At 39.5% G+C, this 25,437-nt stretch overlaps 1 protein-coding gene across 3 annotated transcripts in view; it reads right to left on the minus strand.

The window, feature by feature from the left end:
- Nucleotides 1-25,437, minus strand: part of LDLRAD4 (low density lipoprotein receptor class A domain containing 4) — a 281,143-nt gene that overhangs the window by 127,597 nt on the left and 128,109 nt on the right. For 2 of the 3 annotated variants that reach the window (XM_040549935.1, XM_040549934.1), the window contains one exon: nt 12,059-12,199. The exons of the other annotated variant lie outside the window; for it this stretch is intronic. In XM_040549935.1, coding sequence (XP_040405869.1) covers nt 12,059-12,199 — 141 coding nt within the window. The remainder of the gene's footprint in view (nt 1-12,058; nt 12,200-25,437) is intronic. 3 annotated transcript variants of the gene reach the window in all.

The raw sequence follows: 25,437 nt of genomic DNA on the forward strand, positions 1-25,437 counted from the left end.
TTCATCCATCATTCTGTTGACTGCTGACCTCATTTGATTAAACCTTTCTGATGCTCCTCTTCAGACTTCACTAACTTAGACCACGCAACCAAATATAATTACGTTCACCATTTTTTAAGATACGCTGCCCCAATTTTAGAATTATGGTTGACTGATGAAACTCCTATTCTTCTGCCCCTAATCACATTTTAATGCAAATGGATTTAGGTACCTACTCAGAGTCTACTTAGCATATCCATTTCCTCACTCTTAGATGTTGACATACAAGTGAAAAATTAAAGATAAGCCTATTAATACTGGACAGTATGTGCTAAAGTTAACAAACAACATAAAGCACATCCTGTTTTAATATATATATATATTTTAATTCTCACTGTCAGCTTATGACTATTTCTTCCAGTATAATACTTGTTTTTCTGATGTTATTACAGCTTAGCATCTCTTTGCGTGTTTCTTCAACCATATAAAATTTGTGTTGTCTTTTATTAATTCTGCAAAGTAGATGAATATAATTATCTCTATTTTATAAATAAAGCGATGAAGGAAGAAAAAGAATAAAGGTTTCTTCAGGACTGCGCAGGAAGTCTTCAGTAGAGATGCCCGGAAAACCTGGATTTGTTGGCAAGACCTATGCACCAATCACCAATTCTTCCATTCTTTCTATCATTTCAGTCCTTCCTTCAGTTTTTCTAACAACAGGGGAATTTATTTTTCCCCATGTGTTATATAATAGGCCTGTAAAAAGGGTACACAGTTTGAAACCTGTGCTTTATGGCAAAGCAAACGCATTTGCTGGAGGAGCACGGCGAGCACCAATACTCATGGCCAGTTTACTGATCATCTACATTGCAATGACCTATCAAAAGTGACAGGTATTCACAATGAGAGCCACAGCTTCATACAAACAACAGCCACATACACCTTCCATCCCAGTAATTAAAACAAACAAGCCAATATACCTTTGTCATTGAGAACAACAACAAAAAAAAGAGTAAGTTTGCAACATAATGATTCCAGCCGTCGGCTAGCAAATCCTTGACCAGTAGGAACAGTCCCTTCTTCAGGAATATCTGAGTCAAACTGGAATTTCCTATTGAAACAGCTGAAAGGTTCTGCGAGTCCACAATGTTATTCTTGGCATTAGCTGCAAAGCATTGCACACCGAAGAAGAGAATGTGAAGAAGCATGACAGTTCTCCTGGCCAAATGAGCTACGTTTAAGAAATAACATAGAACTACCTGAAATTCAGGAGATGTAGAACATGAACTATCCAAGAACTGAGAAGCCAGTTCCCACTACGACAGACGATAACGCACACGTTCTTGCAGGACCCTGTATTTGAATAAATACAACCCCAGCCCAACCAGCCTTAGTCACACTAATTTGTTTACACACACATTCTTTATCTTAGACCACAAAAAAAAAAAGAACATTCTAAATCTTGGTAAAATACAGAAGAAAGGCAAGATTGTTTTGGAGAACTGTGCTGCCAAGAACACAATAATATCGCCAGCAGCCCCCACACATTTGTTATTGCATTCAGCACAAGTGCCGGATGAACATCTGCACTGTAAAAATTCAGCCCATTAGCTCCTTCAGCTTGTTAGCATATTTTAATACTGTGATCACAGCTTTCTATTTCTATCAAGGTGCTACTAGGTGCCAGACTCCGTATTCACATAGTGCGTCATTATTATCTCTATACCCACGAGGTTCTTAATGTCTTACTTCTGTGAACCTATTACACAGCAATACTGAAACAGAAGAAAAGAAGGGGGAGAAATCCAAGAGGAAGGGAAGAGGAAGCTACTGGCATAGCAATATTGCTGGCAAGATAAGTAAAGCTGTGATCTTATCATGTATGGTTGGGCTAATGCTGTGCTACATACATCTCTCTCTAGCCTCACAGACCGTGTTATAAGCTAGAAAAAATCATCCGTCACCGACAGAAAGTAACTTAACAACTTTCTCTCCTGACCTGTTTTGCTTTAGCTCCTTACAGTGGCTTAGTATAAGCAGTTGGTCAACTTTCTCATTTATGGGCTAAATAGAACACAAAAACATATTTTTGCCTTGATTTTAATCCAAACCCATGGGTATTAAAAGCATGGGTATTTTTAAACAAAAGGAGAGAATCCATATTATTTTCATGGAGCCAAGGAGGTATAGATCTTTCCATGTTGCTACTGGTATTTTTCTTAATGCAAACTACCCTCTATTCCCTTCTTACATAAGATATCCATGTGAATAAAACAAAAATGAGGGCATGCCTGCTGTAACGTACACACACATACTCCCACGGTTCCCGATACCTGTGTGCTACACAGTCAGGGGTGACAACTGTGTTTGGTACATGCAGTAGGTTGTGTGTGTGCATTTGGATTTTCAAGCATCCAGGCCAAATTTAAGCCTGCTTTCATCACAAAACGAACTTGGTTCACTCTTAAATAAAGCTGCTGCAGTCCACAAATCCTGAACCAAAACAACAACGAAAAACCACCACTCAGAAAAAAAAAAACACTAAGTTTATAGAAATTTAAGATATTGGTCCCTCACAAAATAAATAAGACCCAGGCAAATCATCTTTTAAGTTGTAGTGAATTCATCACTTTCAGGCTTGTGTCCTATATTCAAAATGCCTTAATGTGACAAGCATATGCTGAACAGAAGAAACCAACATGCCCTCACATTTACTGGCTTGCAGGGGGTTGATGGATCTCCTCATGTTCTTATATTAATAAAACAGAGGCGTTTTCTCTTTACCTCCCCTTCCTAAATGCCGAATTCTCTCCGAAGGACAGAAATCTTGTGCTCTTCCTGTGGAGCAGTACAGCATTCCTCCAAGGAAGCAGGTTCACTGGGAAAAGCATAACTGTATGTCTAATTTACTTATACTCTTTCACTTCACATCTGCAATTGGTCAGTGCCAGATTCAATATTGGGCTAGCTGAGCCTTTGATCTGACCCAGGACAGCTGTTCCTATGAATTAATTTAACTAGCTAACATTATTCCAATAAAGCACCTTGTCTTAAGCCAAACTGGACTTTACTATCGAAAATAAATGTTATATTACGTTCTGCTAGCATAGGTTCATTCTAAACAAACACGAATCCATGAATGCTCATGAGAGACCCCCTGTTCTAAATTCTGGTGCTTCACTCTTCTGTTTCAGTTCTCTGGAACAAAATGTGACAAATGAGAGTATCTTGAACTGAGATTTTCAGAATGAGGGAGACGAGGGAAAGCAACAATTCGTTCTTAATTCCCAAACTCTCCTGTACTGAGGGAAAGGTCTTTAAGCATATGCTTGTGGTTTAGCAACACAAAGACTAACCCTGCAGTTTCAATGGAAACCTTAAACCAGTCAAGGATATACCACCACTGAATGCAGCACTCCCACCCGTGGCCACTTGTACTGCCCTCTGCCTTGTGCTGGCACAGGCACTTGCACAGCTGAGCTGAGAACAGAATCAAACACGACATTGGCTGAAACCAAGTGGAAGTTTCTCGGAGTTAATCAGAACCAGATCTGGTCTCCAACCCAATTCCTCTGTGGCTGCACAAACATTTGCACAGCGAGTAACCACAAGGGGCAACACAGGCTTGCGCCAGTCTTGAATGCTTGCAAAACTGCAGAGTAATAGGCTTTCTCAGACTTTCCAGTCCAAGGAAAATAGTTGCACACTAATGGCCAAAGCAACATGTTTCAGTTAAACACTGTGATACAGAAACACATCATTTCACACACAGGACAGTCCACGGAGATCACTGAAAAGCGTGGATTTCTTTGAGCACCAGCATGTTACATTTTAAGCCGCATAGAAACTTCAGACAAAAAATTTGCAGTGTATATTTACACCAGAACACACAACCAAACTCCTAAATCATCTCCACTTCAAGTAGTTGCTTCAAAACAGAAGGAGAAAATGAGCCTGCTTAAGAAAAATCAAGGTGGCTCATTTCATCAGGAAGACGAAGATGGAGATTACATCTGAAGATAAAGGGTCAGACATACATCTGCAGAATGAAAAACAATCAAAGATCACAGTTTAGTATTCCCAGAGAAGGAAGGTTGTCCAGTTTGACTGTTTCTGTTTATTGGGAGGGAGGGTTTTTTTAAAAAAAAACAAACAAACAAAAAAAAGTTGCCTCAAAGCATGTTTTCTGAAACACTTTAAGACCTATGAATATGTAAGTAATCTTTATACTAGTTAAGCACTTGAACAGATTCCAGTGCTATATAGAAGAAATAATTTGTGACTGCTCCTGTAGGCATTTGTATTAGCCAAGCACAAACAACACAAATGCAATCTTCCTAACGAGTATTTACCAGCGATAACAGATCTGAATGAATGAAAGGGAGAGTGATGTCTTTAAAATTCATGCAGGAAGATTTTAGAACTACATCTAAAACTCAGAGATTTAGCCAAGTAGCTCCCAGGGCACTGAACAGAGTGACCCCTACAAATAAAAGTGCACAGGAAGGAAAAGGAGCAATGAGCAATACTTACTGACATGGATGGAAAATCAACAAAAGTTGCTCAGTTCCATTTTATGTGATTTCTGATGCCATGTGCAAGTACCTATTAGTTGTACATGAAATAACATCAGACAATAAATAACTGTCTCACAGTTCATTCTCTTCCTCTCTCCAGCAGAATTGTGCCTATGCAATGACACTGTATTGTGGTTTCTGTACTTTCAGGCCTGCATTTGTGGACTATTTTTGCTACTAAGCACTTCTGGTGGAGAAAACAGCCTGAAAATGATGCTCTGCGAGTATGCAAGAGTCCGTTTCCCTGCCTCATACCGGTCTGCAAGGAGTTCCTGTCTCTCGCAGGGCCAAGCACACCTGTAAGATAGAAAGTCACATCATAACTGATGCATGGCATTATTTCTCTGAGATTTCCAGACTGAAATTTAGACACTCTCTCAGATGCATGAAAATCAGCCTTTGAATCAAGATTTTAATACACTGTATACTTCGAGAATGTAAAATTCTCTTTTACATATATAAGAAATCAGTAACAGAAAAGGGAAACAGGAATAAAAGACATAATCTCATTAAAATGTAATGTTTAATATTAGATGAAGTTTCCTAAAAGCTCACAGGAATTGAATAAGGGGTGAATGAAATGTATATGAAGAACACACACACAGTTCTAGCAAATTTTGTTTCTAGATCTTTCTGATTAATGGTGATACAACTTACGCACTTCACAAATGAATAATATCACATTTCAGAGCTCTTGGAATCCCCACATTCTCATCTGCAGGGCACAGAGATTTTATTTCTTTTCTCATTAACTGTAGAAATATGATTAATGTTTGGCTGGTTTAGCCCTGTTTGTAAGCAGATGCAAATACCTGACGTACTGGCATATTTCATAGTTATTACTGGCCACATACATGTGTCTGGCTTGTCTGAGTTGCTAATAGTGTAACGCTCCAGAAGAAAAATGGGTAAACTCTAGCATTACTGAATTCCACTTAAGTTTTATTACAGAATTCATGGGACCAGCAGTCTACTTCATTGCTTACATTAAATACTAGCAAATACAGTATTTTTAAAAGTACATACAAAATACTAGAGTAAGAAAAACACAGAACTGACCTTAATGCTTCCCTCTTTTCAAATGTCCAAGCTCATACTAATTGCCAACTTTCCATGACGTGCTTCAAAAATATGCGAAGATGAAGTGATTTCAAAACAAAGCACAGAACCTGTTTATAGCACTTCAAGAACGAAGGCTACATTACAGGCTGAAAGCAAACTGGGCTTTCTAAGTAAAAAAAAAAAAAAAAAAAAAAGTCCATATAGAGGTTAGTTATATATGCAGAAGTTAAACCAAGGAAGTTACAGCTTATTCTGTAACACAAAACCCAGAGAGCCCCTTGCTTTTGAGGTAAGTTACCATATGTATTAACTTGATGTATTTGTTGTTATATTCCACTAGTCAAGAAATACTCATCACTCAAGCTACGTATGATTTTTTTTATTGCCTTATCACTCATTGTGTTTAGAGACAGAGAAAGGAAAAGCACCAGCGCCAGAGATCACTAAATGGCGCACGGTCCTCCATGCTCCTCTTTCCCAAAGCACAGGCAACCTCATGAAACCTTGCCTTAATGCACGGCCCATGAGGGGCCACAGGTGGGGAGAAGGGATGAAGCCTTCTGAGCCAGCGGACCACACAAAAAGGCGTCAAGCAGCGTGTTCCCAGGTACATGCAGCGACCGAACCGACTGAGGAACAGAGCTGACAGAGCCGCGCCGCGCGCAGGCCTCGCAGCCTGCTGGCGGCTCTCCCCATCCACCGCCCGTACCGGGCTCTACACCTGAACTAAAGCTCTCTCAAACCCCGGGCACATAAAGCTGAAATCAATAGTGCCATAGCACCGTACCTCTCCTTTCCTCCCTAAAGGCTGATAATAGACGAGCTGCAGCTGAAATCAGTATCGACCTGCTATCAGGAGCAGCGGGCCTTTTCCCCAGCCTGCGGAGGCAGGCCGGCATTGATTGCCATCTGATTAGAGGAGAGCGCGTCCTGACTTTCCCCAGTCACTTAAGCCGGCGTCTTGTTGCTTGTCCTTAGAGACCACAGCTCCACTCAGGCAGAGAGCGTCTAGACAGTATTCATGATCCATCTGTCTGGCACAGCCAGGCTGATGACAAACTCTATTAGAACCGAAACAATTTTTTTTCTCTCTTCCCTCCTCCCATCTCCCTTTTCCTCTGAGAAGCAGTAATCTGACACTGAAAATTACTATCATTGTTGCAATTCTCAAAATAGCAGTGCCAGACTTTCATTAACATCAATGCTAGACTGCTAAATATTTAAAGAAATGGATAAATTTCACCTGAAGTGGGACAGCCCAGCACACATGAAAGCAGAAGCACAATCAAAATGTAAATCTAAGCGGTTGTTTTTATCTGCGCAAATTCAGTGTCACAGTCAGAGGGGGATGCCAAAGGTCTCTTTAAACAAAATATTTTCCTTTGATTGAGCTTTTTGTTTTTAAAACAGAGTCATTCTCCAGCCCCCTGCAGATCCCTACAAAGCTCAGAGCTGACAGAAGTAGGTGGGGGTGGTGAGAGGGAGAGCCACATATTTGTGGTGCGCTTTCTCTTTTACCTCGCAGAGGAGAATGAACTCCTACAGCAAACCCTGCTATGCCAAAACTGCCACACCGCATCAACTCCATCAATGCTGACAACTTGAAATTTGATGTAGACGTCATTTTCACACGACAAGATGGATTTAGTTTCCCTTTTTTTTTAATCGTTCTTCAAATTTTCATACATGGCAATATTTATGTTTAACACGCCCATGAACACGCGCAGATCACAGCAAAGATGACCTGCACTGTTTTCCACCAAACAAAGCACTAAAATCTCCACCATCTCTAAAAATCGCAATGCTACTCAATTAGATGCGACTTCAATACTGCAGTCTGCAAACAGACAACAGACTACACTTTCCATTTCAAAATCTAATTTACTTCTAGCAGGACAAGGCAGGCTGATCATTTGTTGAGAAACAAAGGGAAATGCTCTAACAAATGAACTGTGTCCTGCTAGAAACAGGCACATTGTTTCAATTCCTCAGAGTCCAAATTTTGCAGGTCACATGAAGCAGCAAGCTGCCCAGAAGGCCAAGTTTGTAATGTTTAAAATTCTACTCCTAATTGCATTTTTCCAATCACAGCTTCATGCAGTTAATACAGCCTCAACCTCAAAGTAGTGTCAAAAGAATAGCCATCTGAATTATCTCAATAAGTATTAATAGTTGAGGAAAATAAGAACAATAAATGGACCTACCAGAAGTTGCCATGAGCTCCTTGGTAAGAGGCTACCTGTAGTGAAATACAGACTTATCTCTGAGCGTCCTCACTTAGGAAGGGGGAAGGTATATTTTAACACTCATTACCTAACCTGTTACCTTGACACATTCGGCTTCAATGCCTTAGCACGTATTTTGAGCAACTGACACTTCCTGGATGGCAACTTGTGTTGTCTGAAATCAGTTTCTAACCTGCATTAGCTAATACATCTTTTGTTGATGCTGATTTCACCCAGCTGCCCTCCCGTCTCTCTGTTCTATACAGAACTAAACTGCCCATATAGCAGCATAAAGCAACTCTACCTACAAGTCAGCAGAGGAAAACTAATAAAACCAAAGGGCTGCAGAAATACACATTTTGTTTAACTTTGCATACGTGAGACATCTTATTGAGTTCAGCAACGACATTTAGAAAGACTGAATTAACAGACTTCGCAACACAGCCAGAGTTAGAGCAGCAAGGAGGAACACTTGGTGGATGAGATTTAAACTACCCTAACACAATGCAATACCGTCTGCTATAATCACAAGATCCTGGGAGCAGGTCACCCACAAAAAATGTCTTTCTATACCACTGCTCATGCAACTTAACTAAACAAAACAATGAGCTACAACAAAACATTCTGGATTTGGCTGCTGGCAAGAACACAAATGAGAAATGCTTCAGTAGCCTGGCAATATAGGCTACCACTAACATCGCACATACTGCTTAAATAAACTGAAGCAGGGCTTCCATATGAAAAATTATTTAGACATTGTTTGGGGACAGTATATGTCAGTATATGTATTACTGTGAAATGAGATTAATATTGTCTCTACAGAAGAATAGAAGTTTTGAATACAGTGGGAGAAAGAGATTCATTGAAAAAACTGTAGATGGGAAAGAACACCACATTAGGGCCGACCTGCTCTATGTAAAGACCACAGCAGTTCCAGCAAAAAACAGACAGGCAGTCCTGCCCAGATGTGGACCAGCACATGCTTAGACATTGCTGCTTCATCAGTTCCCTGCCCATTCAAGAACTGCACACAATCAAGAAGATGCAAGAATAGAGCTGATATGCAATACTGACCAGCCTAGAAATTCTTGCTTTAAAATTCCTCTTTCTTGGTTTTAATTGTTTTCTTTTTATAGTGCTGTGTTATCTTCTTGCTGCTAATTAGAAGTCAATCAATGTATGTATTTCTATGTTGGAAGGCAGCCTCATCAGCTAGGACATTTCTAGCACACATATTCTGGTATGCTCAACATAATAAATATCTCTAATCCTCATTTCTTTTAAATACTGTTTATGATTGTATTATTTTTCTGCTTGACTTTGTCCTTTTATCTTTGGTTCACCATTAGGACCACTGTTTTACCTTTTTTTTTTTTAATTTGATTTAGAACAGAAGTCTTTTCATTCACCAGCGCTTGTTGCACAGTCCCTATTGCAAAGAAAAAGTACATTCATTTTTGATATCCAAAACTGCAACAAACAATGAAATGCTCCTTCTGCCACAGGGTAAGCAAAAAGTTAAACACTTCAGAATACTCCTGCCAATAAATCCAAGTATTTCCTCTACATGCTACTAATTTGCCATGTTGTTACAAAGCCAGCAAACACAGTTCTTGAAGGATTTAACAAGACCATCTATGTAATTATTCTGCTTCTCTCAGCACTGGGGAGGTCTGAAATAGCAGAACTACAGTTTTGGACATAATATTTTAGAAGGAGTTAGATAAAATGAACAAATCTAATAGATTTAAGGAAAAAAAAATTAAGTGAAAGAACTTGGTATTATTTATTTTTTTTAAATCCACCAGAAGGTAACCGCCTTCACGTGTGCAAAAAGCTGACATGAGAAGGAAGCAAATAACACCAACCTCAGCTCCCGTCGAAGAAGTAGGAAACCTGCTGCTGAAGGCTTCTTAAAGACAAATTTTGTCCGGTTTGGTGCGGATGAACTTCATCTTCCCTGAGATAGGGAGGACCACCAGCCAGATTACCTGCACAGCTCCCTTTCAGGACTGCCTTTTGTCACATCAGTGAGCTGTTCTAATGCCTCAGGGGAGAGAGGCAATTTGAGGGAAGACTGGGAAGTTTACCAACCCCGGATCAAGCAAGAAATGATTTGTAGACTCTAAAGGCACTTTGAGGAGAAGGCCAGGACACAGTGCCACTTCTGCTGCAACTACAGCCCGATTACCACTGGCACAGAGGTTTGCTGAAAAATGACTCAATCCATGAGGCTTTAGGAGCCCAAATTGACCACTTGGACTCCAACAAGGAACTCACAGGGTGTCCCCATTATCCCCCGGCCATCTGCAATGCATCCACACACTCATCAACAGCCACCACAAGCACTGCATGAGGCTGCAGAGACTTTGGGGTCTGGACTTACAGTGCTGACTACATTACCACCAACAAATAAGGAAATAAATGTTCATACGCAATGCAATTACAATCTCTTGCCTGTAATGTCACTCTGGAACAAGCTTATCCCAAGATTTCCAAAATAAGTAATAAGACAGTGCCCCAGCTGCTGCTTGTTACCAAAGCTATACTCAGTCCTTCACTCCATCTGCTACTACAGCGGTTTTCGGAGCTCCTTTTGGCCAAACAGTTGTGCGGACTTGGTTTCTTAATGTGGAGGAGCTGCACAGTATCTCAGTCAGAAAATGCCTCTTTTTGTACTTTAAAGATATGCTTACAGCTTTGCATGCACAAATTATAAGGCATATTTTTTAACAAGTCAACAGCCAAGGCCAGACTAAGTTTATGGAGAAATACACATGACATTTTGATCTGGACCTATCACCCAAGTCTACAGCCAGTCCTGGGGCTTCAGCAAGACTTCCATTCCAAAAACCAAACCAAAAGCAAAATACAATGAAATAATATATACACATATGTAGGTCAATACTATTTCAAAATGTTTGAAATCACAGCAGAAGTGCAAGATCAGTCATTTAAAAATATGTTAAGTTGGAGGTTAGAGGGAAGAGAAGGAAGGGAATATATCCAACACCTAACAAGTTTCTATTATGAATTCACTCTAGTGATCACACTTAATATTGCATGTATTCAATACAAAAACTACAGATACATACTGCTTGTAATTTCTATTATTAATAACAAATCAATTAACACAGATATTCATAACCCAGTCACAGCTAGAGCTCAAACAGATTTTTGAGAGCTGTTGTTATTGGCAGCACCACGCCATTGGAAAGCAGTGCTAGATACCTCATTCCATACACAAGTTTCTCCATTAGACACTGACCATAGTATGGACCTACTGATCTGTGGCAAGCAATTGTCAACCCTAGCTGGAAGGAAATGGGTTAGGGAGCATGTGACAAATTGTCTTCTTCCTAATAAATGCAATGCTTGTTCCTGCTATCCTTGCATTAAGTAAAGCGTTTCCAAAAGCAGAATTTTAATCTTTTTTAAAGTAAATGTTGACGTAACACAGTACCCTGATGTATGACAGGAAATCATCACAGTAACAGCACTTCTATTGTACTTGTAGACCAGACACATTACTGGAAAATTTATCTTCCATCCAGACAGCTGAACTGTGGTTTAAAAATAGTTGCAGAAGATGTAAAAACAAAATCAAAACTTGATTTCAGTGTCCATTACAGAGGGTAATGTACTAAGAGAGGAATTCTGGTGATAAACTCTGTCACTCTGTCTGAGATATTTATACACCAAAGAATAACAACTAAAGCTATTTTAAATATATAACCACAAAAGCTCTGTGACCTTCCAAATGATGCTGATATCAACACTAATAAAATATATTTGGTTCATAGAAATGATGACTAGAAAGATTACAACTTTCTTAATAGTCTCAATACTATATAAATACTACACGCACACAAAGCACAGAACATTTTTTAGAAACTTGAGAAACACTTTTAATCACTTCCAATATTATGCTTTCTTTTTCAGAAGCCGCATACAATCCATACAATTGCAACCTCATACCTGCAGCACAAACTCCTCCACTTCCCTCCACATGACTACAACTTTCCAGATATAGAAACCTAAAGAAAGCATATTATATAGCACTGCTGGTTCAGAGAAAAACAGTGTTTACTTCCTCTGTCTCATCCCCCCCAGAGATCAAACAGCAGACCAAGTTCCTGAACAAGCGATTTCTGAGGTAACAGACATATTCCACATACATACATTCACTGATGCACACGAAGAGCAAGTACTCACAGCTAAAGATGCCTGGAGGTGGATGCTCTGTTACAAGCAGACAGTTCTCTTCATCACTGTTATCCCCACAGTCATTCTGTTGGTTACAAATCAATGAACCAAGATACAAGCATTTACCACTGGCGCAGGTGAATTTGCACTCTGAAAGGCAAAAAGGAAAGCAAATCAAAAATTTGTGAGGAAATCAGTGCTTACCTTCTTCACTAGCTAGAATAACTGATATTAAAAGCAACTGATATTTTTAAGTAGATGCTATCATGGTGGATAGGTCTTTGATACTTCATCACCCAAGTAAATAACGTAGTATTTGTAAGCACTGCAAGCATAAATTATATCTGACTATGTGTGATAGACTTCAGATCACTAGAATCAATCTACTAATAAACCAGATTTCCCTTTTGGGGAAACTCAACTTCTTAAAAAACAGGCAATAATTTTGCTAGTTCATGTTGATCACAATTAGTTCACTTAGGACAAAGACTATTTTCAGATATGTTTGCGTAGCACCTTGCATATTTGGGGCAAGACAGCACTATGAATAAATATAATCATTATCCCACATTAAAAAAAAAAAAAAAAAAGAAGTCTCGTGCAATATAAAACAGCACCAGCTGTAAGGCAATAGTGTAGTTTGTAACAAGCAACAATCCTGTCCAGACACAGACAATTATTCCTTAACTACCTTCCCAAAGCCAATCTGCCAGTCTCCCAACTAATTACAATCATGTACTCAATGTCTGCACATTGAACTCCCACATGCCAGTTTGCTTTACAAAGTCAGTAAACTTCTAAAACCTCTATACAGTGTCTGGATGCTATACACAGGCATGTGGTACATTTTACATTTTGTTCATTAAAAAGAAATTAATAATTTCCACTAAATGTGGTTCAGCCATGAGGAAAAATTCCTCTGAGACCAGGTATTTAAACAAAAACATTGTTAACTCAAGCTCCTTCTAACTTCTCTCCCTTTCTCCTTTTGTGCGAAAGGATGCAGGCAGCCTAACTAATCCTGTGTAAGATACCACACTGGACTTACCTCCATCTCCTCAAAAAACAACGTCAAGGAAAAACTCCTTACATCGTGTCCCACTCAAATTTTACACCGACAGGAGAGGTACCCACTTCTGGATGACCTGGATGGACAACCTCCATCCTTGGCCTTCTGTTTACTGATAAAGATCAGTAAGTCCTAACCAGTGGTAGCTTTTTATAGGAATTGTAGCCTAGTGCCTAGTCATCTAGGATGTTTTTCTTTAATTTTCAGAGCCCAGTCAGTCATGGTTTCAGTCTGACTTACTTGTCCTCTGTCTGATATGGTAATATCTCAGTATTTAAATATGGCATTATATACCAAGAGTATCTACTTGGTCAATAATTAAAATTCCATTGCTCTTCTGCTAAACTGATCATTTAAATGTCACCTCTAGAAACAAAGCTTAATAGTAAGCATTTGAAATATAATCAAGACATATTCCCAGAAATATAAACACTATTATAAAAAGCTTTTTCACTGGGCTTGTTCCAAAGATAAATACACTACACACATAGAAGACATATTATATCTAGACAAATTATAATTTAATGATTACGCTTTCAGCATGCTGAAAAATTCTGGTGATTCTCATTCAGAAGCAATGGCAAAGTAGCTGGAACTAAAACCAAGAAATACAAGTATTTTATTTAATGCCATTTAGTGCCATTCTCTGAAACTTGGGCTTCCCTAGGGCTGCAGTTTGGGTTGGCGTTTTCTAAGAGAGATGATCTCTTATACTTCCCAGCAAAGACATAGCATTTGTTCATCTTCAACAGTATCAACAAGAGATTTCCCATTAATCTTAACAGCACAAGGACTGGACTTGCTCTGAATTGAGACGACAGGAGCTATCACTCTAAAAAAAAAAAACTAAAACGGTTATTGAGGCGTGACTTTTACCCACATGTATTTGGCATGCAACATAAGCACGGTAATAGTGAAGGGGAGGAAAATAAATTGGAAAAGGGAATGGAACCATTTTTTGTAGCATATTTGCCTTTTAGGTAACAGTGATTTGCAGACTTCACTCAGAAAACTTTTCATCACAACTATTCATGATATCTTGGTACGCACACCAAAAAGGAGCTTCTGCAGTAAAATATATGCATCAACATGTGCAACATATAAAATGCTACTTAAGAATACAAATAAAAGCTATAAAGTGCTACATCAGAAAAACAAGCATTTCCCGTGCATTTAAAATATATCTTTCTATCACACTTGGTCAAACTGCACTTAAAAATCAGTAAGTATTTGCCTAATAACTCCTCAAGATTTACAAACTATTCAGAATAAATTGTACAATCAAATATTGTACAAGCAAAATATTTTTCCCTGTCACCTTCTCCTCTTCTGCAATAACTAAGAACTGAAGAGCCATTTAAGGGCTTGACCAAAGAGTGCAAGCCTTTGAAACCCAAGGAACTCTGAAGGCTATTAACAGTTACTTTTGCAAAGGAGACTTAAAAGATCGGTCTCAATAATAACAATCTGATAATTAGAGCACACAGGACTCAGTTTGTTTGCAAATTCAGAAAGTAAGAAACTGGAACAAGAAAAGCGTAAAGCTGCTTTAGAAGATAAGAAAAGTTGGCTTGAAAGGGTTCAAACTTTGCAGATATTTTAAATAATGCAAATGGCAGAAACTTTATACAGTTACCATAAAATCCTGAGATGTTCTGAAAATTACAGTAGTAAAGAACACGCTGCTTCTATTTGAAAGAGAAATATCAAACACCATATTGCTTGAAGCTAGAACACATGGCATGTTACTTTGGCCACAATTTTTTAATTTTTTCCCATGTCTTCACGTTGAGTCCTAATGTAAAGCTTTCCACATTTCCCCCATGACTGATATAAAATGCTTAAGCATTTTATAATGTAAGATGTCAACTCAGAAGCAATTAAAGCTAAGAACTTTGGGTTTCTATTTGCCACAGGATTACATGGTGTTCAGACAAAAGACCAAATGAAGCAGTAAATTTTTAGTAGCTCTATTAAAGTCTTAAAATGCAGTATTTTAACTAACTTTACTATAAGAGGTCTAACCAGAGGAAAGAATTTGTGATTCAATCTTTTTTTTCTGTCCCAGCTCACAGACTGCATTGAAAACTGGATTCAAAAACAGACTGAAAATCTATTTTTCTTGCAAAATTTTAGTTAGATGCTCCTTCCCTCAGACACATGAACATTGCCATTATCAAGGTAAATAAAAAAAAAGAAAAAAAGACTCATCAGACCTCTTGTCCCCTGCAGCGACTGGCTAGTTGCTCTCTATGCCACAGGAATTCTTGGTTGATTGTAAAATGCTCAATCGCAAAATGACCTCGCATTGTTAACTCACTCCAAATCTATTTGCCAAGAATACGCGCTATCGTGCTGTACTGGGCCTGACTGGGATGGAGTTAACTTTCTTCACAGCAGCCCCTGCGGTGCTGTTTTTTGTATCTGTGATCAAAACAGTGTTGATAACACACCAGCATTCTGGCTATTGCTAAGCAGTGCTTCCACAGCCTCAAAGCTTTCTCTTTTTCCCTCTTTCCTTCACTTACAAAACTGTTGGGTTTTTTTTTGCTTTTACTCTTCCTGGTCTCCCCCTTATCCTGCAGTGGAATGGGACAGGGATTGAGGGGCTGTGCAGGTGCTTAGCAGGACCAACCCACAACACACACCTAATTCAAAAGCAACTCAATTGTTACAACTCCCAGCTTCAAAACCAATCACCTCTAAGAACAAAAAGCATCTAAATCCAAGAGAGTGCCAGTTTTTGACAGTGTCTGTGTTGCATGGAGGCTCTGAAGAGTGGAGTTTTCCCAAAAGTGGAACTAAGACCCCAGGGGTTGCTGCTCAGTCTTGAAAAATACAAAATACAAATATTTCCAAAGAGGAGCCCACTGTGTCTGTCTGTAGAAGCTTGGTCAAGAGAAAAGCTCCATTCCCAAAGAAGCCAGACAAGAAGACTGATGGAACATCTCAGAACTGGGAAAAGCCAAAGTAGGTACACAAGACCCTGATGAAGCCCAGAAGCAGTTGTAAGGAGTAGCTTAAGGGAGCAGTGATAGATGCTCCCTCTCACCATGGCAGTTAGTCGACATTACACATAGGACAACACAAGACAGCATTGTCCATGTTCTAAGTCTGGAACTATCCGATGAAACCTTTGTAAGCATCTGAAAAAGGATTTCTCTGTAGTTATGGTTCCTTTAAATTGAATTAGGAAAAGGACTGTTGACATACAGTGACACAAATACCGATGTTAATGGCAATGTAGACTTCATATGCCATCTAGCAAAACTTAATACCTAATGAAGGACTCGGCAGTACAAACCTTAACCTGCGTAATCATGTTCTACTGAAGTCTGAAAGAAATACACAAAGGAAAAATGCACTATAGGAATGGAATAAATGAATTAAACAGATTATTCAGTGAAAAATACAGACACTTACAAACAGGGAACATAGCTACCATTAGGTATTTGTGACTTGTAAACTCAAATTCAATACCTTAAAGTAGTTTGCATAGTAAATGTGTTCAAACAATGTGTGCTTTTTTTCCTAAAACCAGAATGAACCCTTTCTTCTAAATCAATGTAGGTCAAAGTCAGCGTGATGCAGATAGTAGGAAGCAAATACTAAGAGTATTGTCAAAGTGGATGTTAGTAAATAAACCTGCAGAGCTCTGTACCAAAATACCAGGAATGACCTCCAAACACTGTCAGGGAAATCCAGACCAGTCCAGACTAGACTGATGTGCCTAATGACACACCAGAGACCTCTTATCAATACAAAGCCTTGTACTTGGCTTGTCTAGACAAGAGGAGGGGGAAGAGCTCCAGCTCTGAAAACAAGCCAGCACGATCGCTCTTTCATAAATAACATTTCAAAGCTAGGCAGTTTTCCTCTTCATTTTCAAGTGGCAATTACTGAAACATCAGTCGGTTGGTCAGCAAGGCTCTGACTACAGCTAAACCTGAAGCAGATGACAGCTACTGGAAGCTGAAAAACACAGCCCTCCTTATAATTATGGCTTACTGCATTTATAATTGTGTCTGCAGCATAATTTTAAAATGCATCTTGCCAACGTACTGATTCTTCAAAATAAAGTTTTAATAAACATACTTCAAGGTAGAACTAGACTCCCTTGGAAAAAATGAATACTAAGAATACTCTTATTTTTGTAAACTTATTTTTGTCTCCTGTTTTTGTAAACTGTATGCATTTAGTATAAACAAGTACATTGCTGCTCACATGTTCAAGGTAGATGCTTGTATGTATAAACTCTCTACATGCCAATACCCATTAATATATGAATATATGCATTTAAAAGCATTAATTGAAGGTTATGTTTCAGCTGAAACACGAACAGATGAAATTTGCCTCATGATACCAAAAAAAAATCCTCTGATCGTTTTTTTTTATTGTGAAATGCAAGATCTGCTGTATAGTGTATGAGTATTTTACACTTTCTGTGCCTATCCAACAAGATAATTTTATCTTTGCATTCAACTTAATTCTTTTAGACTTCATTTACACTTGACTTCATACATATGAGCAGCATTCCTATTGTTTTGTCATTCCACTTACTGTAGGGCATTTTTAATTATAGCTAAGTGCTGTTTGTTTTTGTAATGCAAGTCCAACCACAGGCCAAAAAAAAAAAAAAAAAAAGCTACGAAATGTCATATTGAAAAAATATGGTGTTTTAGGCCACTGTTATGATGCATGTCACAGCTCTTTATTTAACAGGTCTGAGATGATTATCTGACTCAGGGGCATAATTCTATTCCGTCCATTCAAATAATAATAATAAAAAAAAAGTATATGCACAGCCAGTGATCTAAAATTGTTACCACTAAACTGCAGCAACACAGTTCAAACAAATAAAATCAAATCCTAAATGATGTCTGGGACTAGACCAGCGTGTAAAGGCACTCTCCGACAATCCAGTGAATTGGTAGCAACCCTGGCAGTACAGCCAGCAGAGGGTGATCAAATACCCTATTGGAGTCATGTAAATCAAAGGTGAAAATCCCTGCCTCCAGGTCAATCTGGATTTCTAGAATAAAGGCCTAATTTTTAATTTCTTAAATAAGAACTTCATTTTAAATGTCATCACATTTCTTCATACTGCTGTTACAATTTCAACACATAACAACCTGAAAGAAAACGTGTCTAAAGGGCATCATCACCTGCTATAATGGTAATAAGAGGCAAAAGTAAATTAGGGAGGGTGGGAGGTGCACACTTTACCAGAGATTAAAGTAATATAAACCACAAATACAAGAGTAATACAATAAAACCCTGTTCAACCTCTGATAAACATCTGTCTGCCTATTATTTTTAATATTGTAGATTGTAGCTTTAGAATGGGAAATAAATCAGAAATAGGAGGCAGTGTACACAAGGAACATGTTTATTTGGGAAAAAGCTTTGTTAATAGGGAAGATGGCAGGCTGCCATACGATCTAATAAAACTCCATTGGTGCAGGGAAGGGAGGGATAAAAAGGTCTTTACAAAACAAAAAAAAACACTTCATAAAAAGAATGCCAAGCAGAATACCAGCAAAAAATGAAAGCAGATCAGCTTATGTAGAATAAGAAACAGAGCTGTAAGGCACAGTCAAAGGTCTGTCCTCCCTGCCCAAAGCCTCATACAGGACAGAAAAGTCTGTTCACAGAGCAGCACAAAATGTAGAATAAGTGTTCTCTGCCCAGAGGAGATTACAACCTTAAAACCAGAGTGATTGAAAGGTTGTTACTGGTTCAAAACCAGTTTCATCTGCTGAGCTTCAACCCTCTTTCAGTCCTTTGCTTATCCAGCAATTATCTTTCCATCTTCTTAAGGCAAAGCCTGAAACAATGCAGTTTAACGATTTACTATTTATGACAGTACCTAAAGGAAGAAAACATATTCTTATGTACTAGTAGCAAAATCTGCTATTCAGTTCATCGCTTCATGGACATTAGGACATTTGATTAGGCTTATCTTAATTGACAGCCCAAACAAAATTACATTAGACATCATGGTGACAACTGGAGTAACTCTTTTATTTTGAGATTTTGAGATTTTTCAATCAGATCAGTCTTCACCTGTGATCAGTCTTCCCCACACGTACCTGTGTCTGGTGTGAAAAGAAACAGAAAGACCTCTTTCTAGAGTCCATTAAAGGCATTATGAGAAGACTTCACTAGCACTGGAAACTTTTTTGCATCTACACAAAATTCAAGAGCCTGGCTATCACTCAGTCACCATCCTGCCTACGCAGTGAGCCTCCAGAGCCTCGTGGTGGGGATCAGCAGCTCCCCTGAGCAGGCCTATTCAAGAAGGAAAAGCCATCAGCTCCATCACAGTGCTCATCTCAAACTGACAACCCCTCTCCGAGGTGATCTTGAAGACCATTAGGCTTAGCCAATTAGTCAGTTTTTGCCAGTATTTGCAAATAAAGGAAAGGTTTGTTTATTGCATTCTTCAGGGATAAACTTTTGGTTTATTTTTCATTTATCTTTCCATAAAACAGCGAGACAGTAACAGAATGCTGCAAAAATACTTGCAAATAACATGCAAATACCCTCATTTTATTCTGAGTACATATAAATCTGTAGCTTGGCTCAAATTTTCCCCTTGTAGTCTCCCCTCCCCCCTTGGAAATAATATGCTTTTGATATTTTATCAACAATCTTAATGTCCATTTCTTACTTATACGGGATCAGATCCTATTTTCATTACAGTCAATTATAAAAAACAAACAAACAAACAAAGTATACTACAGCAAACACACTTGATCATATCCATTTTAAGGCTCAGGTTCATTGCAATGCTAATCCATGGTCTCAGTGCAGTTTTCATTTCTAATCCTCATATTTTCCCTGTACAATAATTCAGACATGGCCTTGGCAATGCTTTAATAATGTTCTGTTTTAGCAGTTTTTATAGCGTAGAGCCTAAGATCTGCTTCAGCTTTAGCATAAGCCTGTTAGTTCTGAAATACATGTGCGGATGGTGGGTGGCTGCCCTTCTACCAACTCGCTTTTCCTGAACTCACAATCACCTGCCAGTTTACGTCCATATAGCCCTGAAACTCCAGAACTTTTGAGCAAAATTCAAGAATTTTCCCTGCTCCCTACTGGCATACTGCCTCCTTCGAACCCTCACCAAAGCAGCCCATCACCTTCTCCATCCACAAAGCACCTGTAGCAACATCCCCCTCGGCATCACATGCCCGGCATTACTCCACTTAGGGACACGCATCCCCCAACCCTGCCCAGGCCCAGGCCCCCATGCAAGCCCTGGGCCACCAGGCTGAGCCCCAGCAAGGCCACAGCAGGGCCCAGCTCCAGCTCCCCACAGCCCTGCCCTGCCCAGCCATGGCCCCCCACCAGCCGGGCCCACCCATGGGCCCAGGCCCCAGCCCCCGTGCCCGGGCTGTGCCGCTTCTGGCTGAGGCGGTGGGACGGGCCCGGCTGCCGGCCCCGGCTGCCAGCCCCAGATATCTCTATACATTTTAACAAACTTTTCCCAATCGAGTACGTGGAAGGTGCATTGGTGACTCAGCTAATGACACTCTCGTTTTCAGTTGTGAAATTACATGAAAAGACGATTAAAAATACATTAAACGTGTACCTTGTAATTTTTGTCAAGCACAATGTCATTATCATGGGCAACTGGAGATGAGAAGAAATGGGTACATGCAAATGAGATTTTCTTAACTTTATGGTTCTTCTTAATCATAATTCAAAGAATTCCTGAATTATGGTAAATATTTTAAAATTAACTTAGCTGGTTTTTATCTTAAAAATCTTTAATAATCGCAAGCAGTATCACTCGCCAGGTTTGTGGAGTGCTGCATACACAGAAGAATATCAAATAAAAATTGTGTTACTGTAGCAGCTTCTTGTTCTTTTTTTGGAATGTCTTCTGCATAGCAAATAGTTCAAGACTAGACCATCTTACCAAGGAACATCACAATCTTTGAATCGAGAGAAATACGAACCAAAGCATGTCACTTCACAGATGCATTGCTAAGCTTTGATTACAAGCCTCAAAACGGGCCCAGGTGAGGACACAACAGTTACTTCAACACATGGGGGCTGGGAAAATTGGTTTATGGGAAAAAGTGCTGTCTTTATGTTCTCTGTGATTAAATCAGGTCAGATTACTTTAGACTGTGGCTCCTGTAAGGCACGAACTGTTTCCACTGAGATCTGAGGAGGCACTGAAATGCAGAATAAATGCCATCCTCACCTAGAATTGTGTAGCATTACTGAAGTAAGTGGAGTTCTGCAAACACACCTAAAGACCTGATTTTCCACGTAAGTAATGTACAATGCAGACAAGAGTATGCCATGTTTCAGATGGCTGTTCAGAAGATATCAATCTCATAGCGATGATGACATTTTTTCCACATCTTCCTATGTGTACTGGGCTGAAAATACCAGAGAAATATATGTATTTACTATGTGCCAAGAAGCAGGATGGTTACAGAGCTTCCAATGGAAAGTGAACTGCAGATTTTAATGGACAAAAGAGTTCTCTCTTCATTTCTCAACAGTATTCAAATTGTGCAGTGCTCACTAATGACAAGATTTTTATTACATACTGTGAAGACTGTTATTAGTTGTGGGTGTTTTTCCATTAACATGTTCCACAATCCACACCAGCAGAGATTTGCAGGTTCCTGTCATAAACTTCTTGTCACAGTTAGTCTTCGTACCTAAAAGCAATTTCCCTTTAAGAAAAGTCCGGTTACCTAAGAAGGGTCTGATTCAGATCATTGTGCCTGAATGTTCACTTAAAAATTATAAACAAAATAATATATATGGTACGGCCAAATAGAGTTCCCTCAATGCTTATATCTGGCAGTGTAGGCAATGGTTTTTACAAACTAATACTGCCTGATACCAATCATTATTTAATTCTTCAGTTCTTACTCAGTTTGTTCTAAAACAAATGTCATTCACATTAGTACCTTTCCCAGAAGGCTGTATTTTTGTGGCTTAGCCTTTTCAACTATGTAATATGCTTTTCGTGTTAGAAAATTCTTCTTTTCTACCTCATGCCTTCTCCTCCAGCCCATTTCCATTAGCACTCCTTCCCAAATATGTATTGCATTACAAATGTATACAGACTCCCACCTATATGCACCTATATGTTATAGTGGAGCTGGTAGTCACTAGGACTGCCTAACATTTTCCACTATAAAAGTCTCAGCGAATCCCTCCCATGTACACTTCATACAGCAGGTTTTTGATGTTGAGCAGGAAGAACAGCCTCAGGCTACAGAAGTGCCTTTCCTTTGTCCCAGGGAATTCTGCCCTGCTCTTATGGAAACATAAACTGGTAAAAAATAAAAATAAAAAAAAAATACACTTATCTTTCCACTGTCTGTGTCAGGAGAGTTTCTGGCAATGCTCCCAAATAACTAAAAAGACAGAGACACAGCGAGGCTCTGATGATATCACTGCCAGAACAACAGCCCAAACCATACTGTGACAGCAGGGGAACAGGCAGAGTAACTGTAGTGGGGAACGGGGTGAGCTCTGCCCCACCAGGCTCTCATACCCTTTTTCAGTTTCACTTCCAGGTATCTGTGCCGTGAAGTACAGACACTGCTATTGCCATCAGAAGCTCCTCTTTTGCCTACAGTGCTGCCGACACTGAGTGCCAGGACAGACAGACAAATGGGAAGAATTGTGACCACACAGCAAAGAGGAAATTCATTGTTTTATTGTTTGAGAGTGCCTCATTTAGCAAGCTAAGCAGCATAATTTCAACAAAGATTCTTTCACACTACATTTATGCCATACCGTTTAAGCATCAGCAATGTATTTGACCATATAGCAGCTAAATAGTCTTTAACCAAGATTACTTCACGATTTCCCTGGTCAAAGTGCTTACGAAGTAGATAATGCAGAAAACACCAATATAGATGTCCCAAAAAAATCCCTACCATATAAATCTTTCTGCTGTTGTAGAAAAAAAGTAATAATTCCTGACAGTACATTTCTGGTTTAAACACGAACACATGACTGACGTGACACTAGACGGTGCTGAGTCTATACATACGTCATGCAGTATCTTGGGAAGCTTTATGGCAAGAAAACCAAAGCAAACATCTTCCCTTCCCACAACCGCATTCAAATTTGCAAATACACTGCATGAATAAGTGAAAAAGCACCTAATAGACACAAGCTTGTCATTATATAAACAGTTGCTCATTCACAATCCCAGGTCACGATGACACAGCAGCTGTGAGAAGCAACATAAATGAACTCAAGGGCTGTCTTCCCATAACCACACACTTTGGGCTGGCCCTTCTGCCAGCCAGGGGGCGCAGCCATCCCCCACCATCAGCTGCTGCTCCCACCCATGAACAGCCACTTTTCTGGACAGAGAGATTGAAATTAAGGGTATTTTTAGCAGTCTGTTTTAATCTGACTGTCCCCCTGGCACCCCCAGCTGAGGGAGCGGAGGGGCAGTGGTGGGGAGGGATGGGAGCATGGAGCCCAGGGTGGAAGGGGAGTGCCAGCGCTTCCAGGTGTGACAGCGAGGGTTTGTCTTTGCAGGGGACATCTGCACGCCTGGCTTGCATGGAGCTGTGCAGCCTGGCACCCTGCTGGCACAGCAGACTCGGAGATGTTAGCCATCCTCGCCTCTTTCTAAAAACAACTTTTCAAAAAGAGCTGGTTCACATGGAAGCGCTGGCACCAGCTGCACCCGCACACCTTTGGATGACAACCTGCCATGCGCGTGTAAACGTGTGACCAGGGCTTGGGGGACCACTGCTGGGTGAAGCTGACTTTACCAACAAAATATGCCTCATATCTGAGAGCCAAGCAGAAATTGATCTCTAAACCACACCCCAAAATCCTAACACATCAGCTCAAGCCTAGAGCTCTTCCAGACATTACTTCTGCCTGTGGCTTATCTTAACAAGCTGCACTGGAAACTGATGTGGCTGACATGCGGATCAGCCACACCAGCCTTGGGACAGTGATGTGTATCAGAGGGACGGGGTAGGTGGCTGATAGTGATAACCATTTCAGCCATCTAATTTTAATCTGACACTGTATGTCAGGAGCCCTACGGAATTTTTGGGTGTGGACAAGAGATGGGCTAGGACAAATCTCCAGTTACAGCTCAAGATATCAGTGTATCAATGACAAGTTAAAGCATGTTCAAAATTATACGAGTGATACATTGAACACAGAGAACCACCCAAAAGCATACCATACTGTCCATTGAAACAGAATAAGCAGCTAGAGCATCGGTAACTCAAGAGCACCTAAGTGTATTTTAATTGTGGGTGAGGTAATTTGTCACATATTGCACCTGCTCATTATTACTAATCTGTTCAGAAACGGTGATAGATTTCTGTATTTTTATAAGCCAACATAATGAAACTGAGGTCAGTTTCAAAGTGCTGGTCTCTCCTCAGATTTCAGCTAGGGAGCTCTATGTAATAAAGAGGAAAAGCCAACTAATAAAGCATACTGCTAATTTTTTTTTTCCTTTGGTTGGGGCAGAGGGGGGGAACACAACACAATGAAAAAGGAACAAAATACGTGTTAGAGCTCCCTTGTGTGTTCCATCACATCCCCCTAATTTAGGGTCATTCCAAGTAAAAAATATGTTGAGACATGAAGAAATAGTATCTAAACAGATTCGTTTTCCCTGTTGTTAGCAAAGACTTCTTTAAAACAAAATATTTCACTATTGTGAATGCTATACTGACATACAAGAATCCTTCTTGAGAGGTTATGGTCATTCTGAAATCCAGGCTGCATTTTTAAAACATGTTATGTTTTGCAGGCACTGCATTCAGATGAACATAAAAGGGATAATCGCACATCTTCAGGAAAGAAAAAGGAAGTTTAGCAGCTACTGAGACAAGGTAACGAGCAACCTACCACACAAATATTTGAGAATCAAATTCAAAGGGGACCGAAACTATGACACAACTTAACATAGGAGTCCTTGGTTTTTTCTTAGCCCAATTAAGGTCTCAGCTATTTATTGGTAGATAACTAAGGCTACAATTAAATGAATACTGTGAACGTTAGCACATTTTAGTAAATTTGCACACCAAGCCTGTCAGTTGTGAGAATGGGGCTGGGATGCAGCTTCCAGTGTGCAAACGCTGCCTATTCTTTGCGATATTAAGCAAAAAGTGTTCACCTGAAGTATTTCAGGAATGGTTTACACAAACCCTTTGTTCTTTGTGTTACAGTGGATTAGGAACAAACACACAGGTATTACATCTGAGCTAGAGAAGTTGTAATTAATAACTGTGAGGAAATAATATTGAAATATATCTTACTACATTTCATGCAGTAACCACATATT

This window comes from Cygnus olor, chromosome 2 (assembly GCF_009769625.2).
Source record: "Cygnus olor isolate bCygOlo1 chromosome 2, bCygOlo1.pri.v2, whole genome shotgun sequence".
Classification (NCBI taxonomy): domain Eukaryota; kingdom Metazoa; phylum Chordata; class Aves; order Anseriformes; family Anatidae; genus Cygnus; species Cygnus olor.